The following is a 12500-nucleotide window of genomic DNA, read 5'->3' as shown; positions in this document are numbered from 1 at the left end:
AAGTACACCCCATGTAAAGTTTTGACTTTTTCAACATATTTCAACATACAGCTATTTGATCTTCATTTCAACAATATTGATAGATAAAGGTGATATAATACAACAAATATCATGAAACATTTACATTTTGTAGTCCATTGTATAATTTAAATAAACATAAATGCAAATTTCGCATGTGGAAAAAGTAAGTACACCCCTACATTTATCACTACTTCAAATACCTAAAATTAGAATCGGGTGCACCAGCTCAGGTGCTTGGAGGAACTAGATTAGAACTTGGAGGAACTAGAAATAATGATTAGAACATCGTTAGAGAGGATCTTGGAGGAACGTGTCTTATTTAAACCTCAGACATTTCGTTTGGTTTGCTCTTTGTTGTTGAAGTGTGTGGCGTCACCATGCCTAGATCAAAAGAGCTCTCTGAGGCCTTCAGAAGAAGGTTATGGATGCCTACGAGTCTGGGAAGGGATTATAAAAGATCTCCAAACAATTTGAAATCAATCAGTCGACTGTCCGGAAGATCATCTACAAGTGGAGAAGATTCCAAACAACTGCCAACTTGTTCAGGCCAGGCCGCCCCAGCAGGTTCAGCCCGAGAGCATACCGCAAGATGCTGAAAGAAGTCTCTAAGAACCCCAGAATGTCATCACGGGACCTACAGGTAGCTCTTGCCACTGTTGATGTCAAAGTGCACGAGTCTACCATTAGAAAGAGGCAGCACAAATTTGATCTACATGGGAGGTGAGCCAGGAGGAAACCTTTGCTGTCCAGAAAGAACATCAGGGCAAGACTGAAGTTTGCCAATGAACACCTCGGCAAAGACCAGCACTTCTGGAACAATGTGCACTGGAGAGATGAGTCAAAGGTAGAGCTATTTGGCCACAGAACCAGAAGGACATGTTTGGCGAAAAACCAAAGACAGCATTTGACCACAATAACCTGACACCAACTGTAAAGCATGGTGGTGGAAATATTATGGTTTGGGGCAGCTTTGCTGCATCAGGGCCTGGGCAGCTCACCATAATATAAATCCACTATGAATTCTTCATTGTACCAGAGGGTGCTTGAGGATAATGTGAGGCCATCTGTCAGAAAGTTGAAGCTCAACCGAAGGTGGACCTTGCAACATGACAATGACCCTAAACATACCAGTAAATCCACCAATGAATGGCTGAAAAGAAAGAAATGGAGGGTTCTGGAATGGCCAAGTCAAAGCCCGGATCTAAATCCCATCGTGATGTTGTGGGGGGATTTGAAACGAGCTGTGCATGCAAGAAACCCCTCAACATTGCACAGCTGAAAGAATTCTGCATGGAGGAGTGGGCAAAAATTTCTCCCAGTCGATGTCAGAGACTGGTAGACAGTTCGAAGAAACGCCTACTTGAGGTTGTTTCTGCCAAAGGGGGCAATACCACCTATTAGAGCCAAGGGTGTACTTACTTTTTCCACATGCGAAATTTGCATTTATGTTTATTTAAATTATACAATGGACTACAAAATGTAAATGTTTCATGATATTTGTTATGTTATATCACTTTATCTCTCAATATTGTTGAAATGAAGATCAAATAGCTGTATGTTGAAATATGTCGAAAAAGTCAAAAATTTACATGGGGTGTACTTACTTTTTCACGTGACTGTATATACAGACTTGGCATTTAATATGGAATTATTTTTTTCCTTGACTTGGGTTTACTTTCTGAACTCAGTATATCAATCTGGTGAGTTTCTTTTACCCTTCGGTGATGTCTTTGTTGAAAGAACCATGTCACTGATTGTCTTTCGCAGCAAGATATCAATAACAGGCTTATATCACAGGTGGCGTGACAAAATGTAAGGACAGGTACATTTTACGATTGGCTTCACAATCGGGTATATAAGGGTTGTTGCGTTCTGTATTAATGGAAAACAACTGCTGCAAGTCTACAAAAGTTATTGCCGCTTCCTCTGGAGATGGTCCGTCAACTTGACAATGCTGTTTGTCATGGAGTGGTGGCTTTACGAAATTCTGGCATGAAACAGCGTGCTATTGCTCGGCAGTATGGCATCACTCAAGGTCAGGTGTCAAAGATCCTGAAACGAAATACTCAGAGGGGTGTCCCTACTCCAATACTGAGGCCAGGACATCCACGCAGAACCACAAGGAGAGATGATCGCCAGCTGCACCGGTGAGTCTGCAATGGCCGTACCAAGTCAGCTAATCGGCTTAGGGCTGAGTGGCAGCAACTGACAAATGTGCCTGCATCCAGAAGGCTAGTCAACCAACGACTGGTTCAAGCAGGCTATCGTGCCAGGCGTCCCCTGAGAAAGCCACGCCTGACCAGACAACACAGCCAGCGCCGATTGCAGTGGGCCAGAGAGCACCGTCAATGGCAGCCAGGACACTGGAATCACGTGACCTTCAGTGACAAGTCTAGATTTCTGGTCTATCGTCAAGATGGCCGCGTCCGAGTGCGCAGACAAGTGCATGAAGCCCACAACGAAGATTGTATAGTGCCAAGAGTCAAAGCTGGAGGTGGTGGGGTGACCGTTTGGGCTGCTTTTCATGCAGGGGGCAAAACTGACCTGGTTGTTCTGAATGGAAACCTGAACCAGTTCAAGTACAGGGTCATTCTGGAAGAAACATTGCTTCCATTTGCTCTTGCAGCCTTTCGAGGAAACTTTGTCCTCCAAGATGACAATGCACGGCCTCATCGTGCTCGCATGATCCAACACTTTTTTGCTGACCGTGGTGTAGAGCATATGGAGTGGCCTGCCATGTCCCCGGATATGAATCCGATAGAGAACTTGTGGGCAGAATTAACGAGTCAAATCGACAACTTGGACCAGCAGCACACCTCTGTGCGTGAATTGCAGCAGACTATTGTCACTGCATTGCAAGCGATTCCTGTCCAAACCTTGGCAAATCTCGTGAACAGCATGCCTCGACGTGTACGTGTTCTCCTGAATGCTCGTGGGGGTTACACGAAGTACTGAACTGTAATTTTACTGTCCGTAATCCCAGTCATAATTTAACTTTTGTTTTGTTGAAAAAAAATTTGGCTAATGTGCAAAATAAAGAGATATTTCTGGAAAACGTACAGAAGTTTAACACAGTACTGTCCGTGAATTGAGTTCGATATCAGTTTACATCACTTTCAAGGATCAATTTATTTGCTTCGAAATGTCAAATGTGGTTTTTGTTTCTTTTTAAAGGTCACATTAACAAAATCTAGAATAATTTCAACATTATTCCAATGAACTTTTGGTTCTAAATTATCTTCAAAAGTAAGTTCACCCCCACAAAAAAATATTCCATATTAAATGCCAAGCCAAGTCTGTATATATATAGTTTTTGGTTTGACCAAGGTCTTCAAGCTTCTTTTTTTTCCTCCATTATGAAGTGCGCTTGTTTGGTTTTGTCATATATATTTCGTAGTTTGGCTTAGCGGTTAAGGTGCTGGCTTAGGATCCTAGGATCCTGGGTTTGAATCCCAGTCGATCGCTGAATTAACGCCAGGGGGGTTGACTCAGCCTATCATCCTTCCGAGGTTGGCAAATTGAGTACCAGCTTGCTGGTAATTCCCTGTGTGTCACGAGAGGCGACTAACAGGGTTGGTGGCAGGAAGGGCATCCGGCCATAAAACATGGCTTCAAATAGGGGACCATGGTGCCTGAAAAAAGCCAACCCCTGCTCTGCGGGGAAAAATGGCCTCTAAAGGTGGTTCATGGGTTTTGTCCCCATCACTCAATGGTGAAGAATTGCTTAAAAACAAGACCGAAAGTCTAACAATGGCGTAGCCAGGCTTGTAAATATTATAAACCACAAACACACATGATTAGCTTTTTAAACAGTCGCTAATGCTGTTTAAGACATTAAACAAATAAATTTGGAAGAATTCAGACATCCGTGAGATAAGTTTTACTTGCAGAACTGAGGGAAGATATACTTTAATCTAGATTATACCCCACAAGAGTTGGGTCCGTACCGTTTTGTTGGAAGAGCCGTAACGCCGATGCTTTCAATATTTGGTCATTTTAACAATCGGTTTGTTTGTGTTTCACACTGAATGAAAATCGTAAAGGTAGAGCATGGCGATTGTGATATATGACAGGTTCGCCGATATGTTCAGCATGAACGGCATATAAATCAAAATGGCGGAGTGTGGAGAGTCAGGCGTTGTACGCCGTAATGACATCAGACATAATCACATCACCCTGTCATGTGACCAGATCCTCGGCTCTGATTGGTATACGTTTGAGGGGACACATACATACATACATACATACATACATACATACATACATACAAACACTGTTCTAGACGGCTTTGCCCTATGGGCTACACCGTAAAAATTCTCCGATCTGGATTCAAATCTTCCCCAAAATTGAATCAATTCTTCCTTGTCACACAACCAACTTATCCACCAAGTTTTGTCGCAACCCATCCGTAACCTTTTGAGATATCCTGCTATATGTCATTTTTGCTTTATCTCTCAATGGTGAAGACACATTTTTAAAAATTCTAAGATTCGGATCCGAAAAGAGTAACAACGACATCAAGGTGTAGCTCTTGTATACTTGCGACATGACGCAGGTAAAAAAAAAATGCAAAGTTCGATGGAGGGGCGAAAGTACAATAACCAGGAAAGGAAGGCGTGAGCTTAGGGGGTGGGTTAATCAGTGTAGAGAATATGGATGGGAGAGAAAAATTATCGTCTTCGTAACCACAAAAACCCCACTCCAGAAATAATCATCAGATGAACCATAGCTAAAGCATATTAATAAACCAAAGGAAAAAGGATGCCACTATAAATGAATGGAATGGTTTGTCTGCAAGGGTAATGCCAGTTGAGTCAGTGGATAGTTTTAAAATTGAGTTGAATAGGTATCTAGACGTAGTGGGGATGGGAGAAGTTTTATAATTGAGTTGAATAGGTATCTAGAAGTAGTGGGGATGGGAAAAGTTAAAAAATTGAGTTGAATAGGTATCTATAAGTAGTGGGGATGTGGGGGGGGGGGGGGGGGGGGGGGGAAAGGACTAAGATTATTTCAAGATTGGGCAGGCTTTACATGTCTCAGGCCTCCTCCTGCGTTGAAATTGCTTGTAAATCTTCGGGAATAGCTAGAGCAAACAGCTCGGATGGTCTGACATATAATTTTTTTATCATTTGTAATTGATGAATCGAATCATGTACATTCGTAAATGCTGCGGCCATAAAATGGTAATGGCAAAATGAAATTTTAGTTTGATATTACTGAGCCTCATGATGTTATGTTAGAAATGTTAGAGAGCCTCATGCAGCGCTCTCTAACATTGGAGTGCAATGTGGTGTGGGGGAAGAGTTGTTGGGAAAGATTAAGAGGGGATGAATGGGAAGATGGAAAAGTTAGGGGATGGTTATGGAGACGTGGTACAAACTTGGTGCGTTAGTAACGTTCTCAGAACGTGGTGCAGTTCATTGGCAGAAAGTGCAGGTCGAGATGAAAAGTCAAAGATGAACTAGATATCTGTGATCACAAAGTGATCGCCAAGGGTAAGCCTCCCCGGCGCCCGCGAAGCAATGATGGCCATATATTTTTGAGAACACCATATGACCCTGATTTTCAGCATTTATGGATAGAATGTAAATTAAGAAAATGTGTCCCCATCTTCAATGTATCCATAAAAGTCAACATCACGAATATCGGAGGAATATTATTCAAGTTATGATGAAAAATGTTTTTTTTGTTAACAAGGTCACAATCCAAAATAAACAGGTCAAGGAAATTAAAAATATCAGGAACACAACTTCAGTGCAGGTACACTATTTGGTGGACAGGTAGGGTGTGTGACAAGAGCGAATTGATTAGATTTTGGTGCAAATCTGGATCCGATCATTTTTTTAAAGTGATTCTTCACCACGGAGTGATAGGGCGAAAAACAATATATAGCATGATATCTGAAAAAGTTGTGGACGGATTTGGACGAAATTGATGGACAGGTTGGGTGTGTGAGAAGGACAAATCGATTAAATTTTGGTGAGCATCCGGATTGGGATATGAGATTCAAAAAAAAAGTTTAAGTGATTCTTCACCATTGAGAGATGGAGCCAAAAACGATACGATAGCATGATATCTCAAAGTGCGACAAAACTTGTTGGATAAGTCAGGTAGGTGACAAGACCAACCAATTCGATTTTGGTGTGTGACAAGGGTGAATGGTCCGGATCCAGATCCGGCCAATCAATGGGATACGCCACGTAACCTGTTCAGCCTGACGGAGGTATGTGCTCTACCGAATGCCGTCACAGTTTGTGTGCTGTAATATGAATCACAACAATTTAAATCCATGGAATTAAATTTGTGTGGTGCATATATAAAACAATAGGAAAAAAATGCGCAAAAATAATTTATTGATAAGATCTAAAAATGCAAGTGCCTTCTTTTGAAAGCAGCATTTACCGTCACAAAGAAAATATGAACCATAAAACAACAGGACTAAATATTATACAGCAGGGATATTTACAGGCAACCAGAGCAGCCATGCGATTAAGTTATGAGGTTGTTACAGCACATGAAAAATTGCTGTCGCTTTTCCTTTCATGAAGAACATTAAATAATGGAAAAAAACCTTTAAAAAACCACAACCAGCAAAACATTGTGAATAAAAAGGATTTTAAAAACAGGAAAGCAAATGGGAGAGTGCACTTTTATATAATTGTAAACATCACCAAGTCTTCCCCTGATTGCTCAAGAGCCAGAAACGCAGGATGGTTTCACCTCGTGACAACCTCCATCCTACTCTCGACAAATTCACCCTCCTCATCTTCCTCCTCATCAGTTTTTGCCAGGTGCCCCCATACCAGCAGATCTTCACCTGATGAACAAAATGCGGCATTTTAACCACTGCTTGCATGCACATGACACATTTTCCCTTCAATGTCATCTGTTTCAATAAGTGATGTCACATGACCCACAATGTACATACTGGGACACCTTTGCTATTATATGACTCATGTCCTGATATCTTTGCTCCAAGAGTCCTTTGCCGCAGTACGTAGCGGTTCCAGTGTTTAGGTTCACTCCAACCATTACGTCTCAATTATTCCTCAGTATACAGACACGTGAAAAAGTAAATACACCCCATGTAAAGTTTTGACTTTTTCAACACATTTCAACATACAGCTATTTGATCTTCATTTCAACAATATTGAGAGCTAAAGGTGATATAATATAACAAATATCATGAAACATTTACATTTTGTAGTCCATTGTATAATTTAAATAAACATGAATGCAAATTTCGCATGTGGAAAAAGGAAGTACACCCTTGGCTTTAATAGGTGGTATTGCCCCCCTTTGGCAGAAACAACCTCAAGTAGGCGTTTCTTTTAACTGTCTACCAGTCTCTGACATCGACTGGAAGAAATTTTTGCCCACTCCTCCATGCAGAATTATTTCAGCTGTGCGATGTTTGAGGGGTTTCGTGCATGCACAGCTCGTTTCAAATCCCCCCACAACATCTCGATGGGATTTACATCCGGGCTTTGACTTGGCCATTCCAGAACCCTCTATTTCTTTCTTTTCAGCCATTCCTTGGTGGATTTACTGGTATGTTTGTTGTCATTGTCATGTTGCAAGGTTCACCTTCGGTTGAGCTTCAACTTTCCGACAGATGGCCTCACATTATCCTCAAGCACCCTCTGGTACAATGAAGAATTAATAGTGGATTATATGATGGTGAGCTGCCCAGGCCCTGATGCAGCAAAGCTGCCCCAAACCATAATATTTCCACCACCATGCTTTACAGTTGGTATCAGGTTCTTGTGGTCAAATGCTGTCTTTGGTTTTCGCCAAATATGTCTTCTGGTACTGTGGCCAAATAGCTCTACCTTTGACTCATCTCTCCAGTGCACATTGTTCCAGAAGTGATGGTCTTTGCCTAGGTGTTCATTGGCAAACTTCAGTCTTGCCCTGATGTTCTTTCTGGACAGAAAAGGTTTCCTCCTGGCACACCTCCCATGTAGATCAAATTTGTGCAGCCTCTTTCTAATGGTAGACTCGTGCACTTTGACATCAACAGTGGCAAGAGCTACCTGTGGGTCCCGTGATGACATTCTGGGGTTCTTAGAGACTTCTTTCAGCATCTTGTGCTCTGCTCTTGGGCTGAACCTGCTGGGGCGGCCTGGCCTGAACAAGTTGGCAGTTGTTTGGAATCTTCTCCACTTGTCGATGATCTTCCGGACAGTCGAATGATTATTTCAAATTGTTTGGAGATCTTTTTAAATCCCTTCCCAGACTCATAAGCATCTATAACCTTCTTTCTGAAGGCCTTGGAGAGCTCTTTTGATCTAGGCATGGTGACGCCGCACACTTCAACAACAAACAGCAAACCAAACTAAATGTCTGAGGTTTAAATAAGACAGGTTCCTCCAAGATCCTCTCTAACGATGTTCTAATCATTTGCACCTGAGCTGGTGCACCTGATTCTAATTTTAGGTATTTGAAGTAGTGATAAATTTAGGGGTGTACTTACTTTTTCCACATAGGAAATTTGCATTCATGTTTATTTAAATCATACAATGAACTACAAAATGTAAATGTTTCATGATATTTGTTATATTATATCGCCTTTATCTATCAATATTGTTGAAATGAAGATCAAATAGCTGTATGTTGAAATATGTTGAAAAAGTCAAAACTTTACATAGGGTGTGCTTACTTTTTCACGTGACTGTAGATGAGCCTCAACTAAGGGTGTGCTTCACCATTCTCATCGTCATCAATAATTTACCCAACCACAAGATTGAAGAAAGAATGTATGCGATGACCACCAAGGGGACACCCAATGGATCTAAGTGTGACTCAACCGAAGAGACTTTCCAGGCTGCATTTTTGAATATCGAACGAACCGGTTTGTGGAGCAGAATCCAGTAGACAGAGATGTTACAGGGCAAGCATGAATCAATGCAAACCGGCTAATGGAGACAAGGCATTAGATTGCGAGTAAATATGCCTCTTAACAGTACAACATGCTTCATGGCCTCTGTTCGTACACCAAAAACACATCTCATTTTTACCTCCGCCACCGAAGGTGGATGGAGGTTATGTTTTCACCCCTGTCTGTTTGTTTGTCTGTGAACAAGATATCTCAAAAAGTTGTCGATGGGTTCAGACGAAATTTGGCAGAGAGGTAGTGGATGTGACAGAGACAAAATAATTCGATTTTGGTGACGATTCGGATTTGGATCCGGCTAGTAGAATTTTTAAAGTGATTCTTCACCATTGAGAGATTGGACGAAAAGCGATATATACCAAGATATTTTAAAAAGTTGTGGACGAGTTATGACAAAACCTGAGGGATAAGTTGGATAGGTGACAAGAACAAGCCGATTAGATTTGGGTTCAGCTCCGAATCCAGATCCGGTCTATCAGTGGGAAACAAAATATAAACTGTCCAGCCTGGTGGAGGTATGCACTCTACCGAGTGCCGTTCTAGTTTTCTTTTGATTTTATTCTTCACAATGCCAAAAATCAAACATGGCATGGCAAACATCATGGCAAACAGGCCCGTAATCCGGCTCGGAATACCAAAATCAGTTGGCCGTGCGACGAGGTTCATCGGATTCGGATCGTGCAACTGGGACAAATCTGACGACAACTGTATGAGCAAAGTTTTCTTACAAATGCAGGGAATGCAAGTTTTTATTTATTTATTTAAGCGATTTATTTCTCATCTATTTATCTTATGCAGGAAGCCACAGATGTATGCTGTACAATAGTGCATACACACACACACACACACACACACACACACACACACACACACACACACACACACACACACACACAACACACACACAGTAAAAATTACTCACAAAAAGTGGAAAATGTCATATCAAGGGGCCAAAAATGGGAACAATGTCACATTAAACAAACACACAAAGTATTGCATGGTAACTATGGTGGAGATGACCGAGGATGAGAGAATGAATAAATGCTGAAGAAGTGGGAGACAGAGAAAGATATCTCAAGCCTACTGAAGCTCCTGAGGTACAATGTGATAAAGAAATTGTCACCTGAGGCATCAAGCATTTCCTTTCCTTGTGTCGTGTCACTGTGGAACATCCAAAAATGGCCATTGTTGCAGGAGAGCAGGCAGGACTTGCAAGGCAGCACCACATGATAACCCACCACGTTTCCACTGGAGAAGCACGAGGAAATTGGAAACACAACCTTACGAGGCTGGATGCGAACCCACAACATTTAATTCAAAATTTCCGAATCATCTCAACATCATCCCAACTGAACAGACAAATTTCTTGTTTTTGTTCCAAATTTTGTTGATATCATATGCCTCAATAATAATGCACTTATTGACTGCATCATTGCACTTCTAATATCCCTCCTGCACTATTATTCAGATGTGTGAGGTCTGAATGAAAGAAATAATGTTCATTCCACAAATGGTGTTGGAATCTCGATTAGAGGTTATGTACATACCTGAGAAAGGGAAGGGAGGATGAAAATGGAAGATGGGAGAGGTGGATAAAAAGAAGGGAATACAGGGGAATATACAGCAAATAATGGGTGTGGGGGAAGAGTCAAAATTGCAATATTTTAAAGCATCAACACTGCTATCTATCTATAATTCCAGTAATCTCTGTGTGTTTGTTTGTTTGTACGTTTGTACGTTTGTTTGTCTGTGACCGCTGTTTCTCGACAACCACGGGTCCGATATACTTTAAACTTGCCAGGTATATTGCTGGGGACCCGAGGATGTGCCTTTTCAAGGTTTCATATTAATCGGACAATTACTTACCGAGCTATGTCCAAAAAACGATTCAACCAATCAGAGAGCAGCGAGCTATCGCGTGTGCCGAACGTGGCGGACACACTCTGCCTCGGATGGCACATTTGAGAGCGTATTCATTTATTTCACGTTTGCAAACTATGTTGGCGCTATGTTGGCGTTAAACTATGTTTTAAAACTAATTAAAACCATTTCATGTAAATAGAGGGGGGGGGGGGGGGATTGTCACTGTACTCGCAAGCCGTTCGCCGTTCGCTTTGGCGTTGCGAATGGACCAAAACATTTCATGAACCAAACCATTTCATGTAAAGCGTTCGCCGTTCGCTTTGGCGTTGCGAATGAACCAAAACATTTCATGGACCAAACCATTTCATGTAAATAGAGGGGGGGGGATATAATTTTAGATATATATATAGTACGGGCATGCCCTAGTATAATAAATAATAAAGACTGCAATATAATAATTACGCCAAGGTGCAGTGGTGTACTGGCGAGAACGGCTGCTCCGACTGGGAAGTCGGTTGTTCAAACCCCGGCCGAGTTGTACCAAAGACTTTAAAAATGGTACATGTGCTGGCTACTTTCTTCCTTCATGCTCAGCATTTAAAAGGTTAAGAGCATGGAAAAATCACCATAATTGGCATCCTTAGGAAAGAGGATATTCCTCATTCGGTATGCTCAGGTGAGTGTGGTGAGAAAGGCGGCACCATTGTTGCGACATCACTGGTACTCAGAGTGCCCCGGGAAGTGACAGAACCTCTCCCGAGCTCAATGGCTGTGTTTGTCTCGTCTAACAGTCATAGGTTGTGGTGTGTGTGTGTGTGTGTGTGTGTGTGTGTGTGTGTGTGTGTGTGTGTGTGTGTGTGTGTGTGTTCGCACGAGGGTGGTGTGTCAGCTCCACAATGAGCCTTAGATACTGCATTAAAAATTATATTCGCTGCATTGTAATCCATAAGGTAGTAGTGCCCCCTTTGGGTGACGATTTGTGACAGATATCAGCATGAAGTGGAGTTCCACTTTCATTTTTCTTTAATCTGCAATCTGCTATGTAATATTAATATATGATCAATGAAAGCAGTGGGAACAATTTCATTACCTGCACATTTGGCAGTTTGTTTATCTGTGACGTCATCATACACCTTTCCTTGAGGGCCTTTGACCAGTGCATGGCTGTGTCGACTTTATCAGTATGTGAAAATACACATGGTGTTCAAAAGAATTTGAGGGAAAGTTATGAGAAATAAATGAGGCTTGTGGAGCACAGGAAGAGAAAGAATGAAAGTTAGCTCAGTTGGTCGTCTGTTCAAAATGATGATATCTACATCTGCTCATTATTGAATGGAGTCAGGAATGAAGTAAACGGTGTCCCACGTGGCCACGTTTATATATATATATATCGCAATGAGTCACCAAAAGGGGGCGCCACCTTACAACACAACAACTTCGATGAAATTTTTTGTTAAATGTGTTTTTCTCTTGGTTTTTTTTAAGGCCCGTGGAAGAAGAAAACAATAGTGTGGAACGGTCAAGAAACACAAATTGTTTCAAAGGAGAAACGAGTGAAAGAACACATGGAAGCAACACAGTAGGGAAAACCTCTCTCGATATTCGTGGGTTTACAACTCGTGGTTTTGACTATTCACAGTGAATTTTCTGCGGTACTATTTACCATTTGTGGCCCCCGAACCTCGCAGCCGGTCCTTAACCAAAGTCTAATCTGCTTGTC

At 41.7% G+C, this 12500-nt stretch overlaps 1 protein-coding gene across 1 annotated transcript; it reads right to left on the bottom strand.

Annotated features, from left to right (window-relative positions):
• Positions 1–6357: 6357 nt before the first annotated feature.
• Positions 6358–10165, bottom strand: LOC144889465 (protein FAM72A-like; the record flags this gene model as incomplete). Its single annotated transcript, XM_078769685.1, is given in 2 exon segments — positions 6358–6838; positions 10041–10165. Coding segments are annotated over 2 exon segments (226 nt in total), but the record flags the coding sequence as incomplete, so codon positions are not given.
• Positions 10166–12500: the final 2335 nt, after the last annotated feature.

Source organism: Myxine glutinosa, unplaced genomic scaffold (assembly GCF_964187855.1).
Source record: "Myxine glutinosa unplaced genomic scaffold, kmMyxGlut1.1 SCAFFOLD_4072, whole genome shotgun sequence".
NCBI classification, from domain to species: domain Eukaryota; kingdom Metazoa; phylum Chordata; class Myxini; order Myxiniformes; family Myxinidae; genus Myxine; species Myxine glutinosa.
The sequence above is the reverse complement of the archived record's forward strand: the minus strand, read 5'-3'. Positions and strand labels throughout refer to the sequence as shown.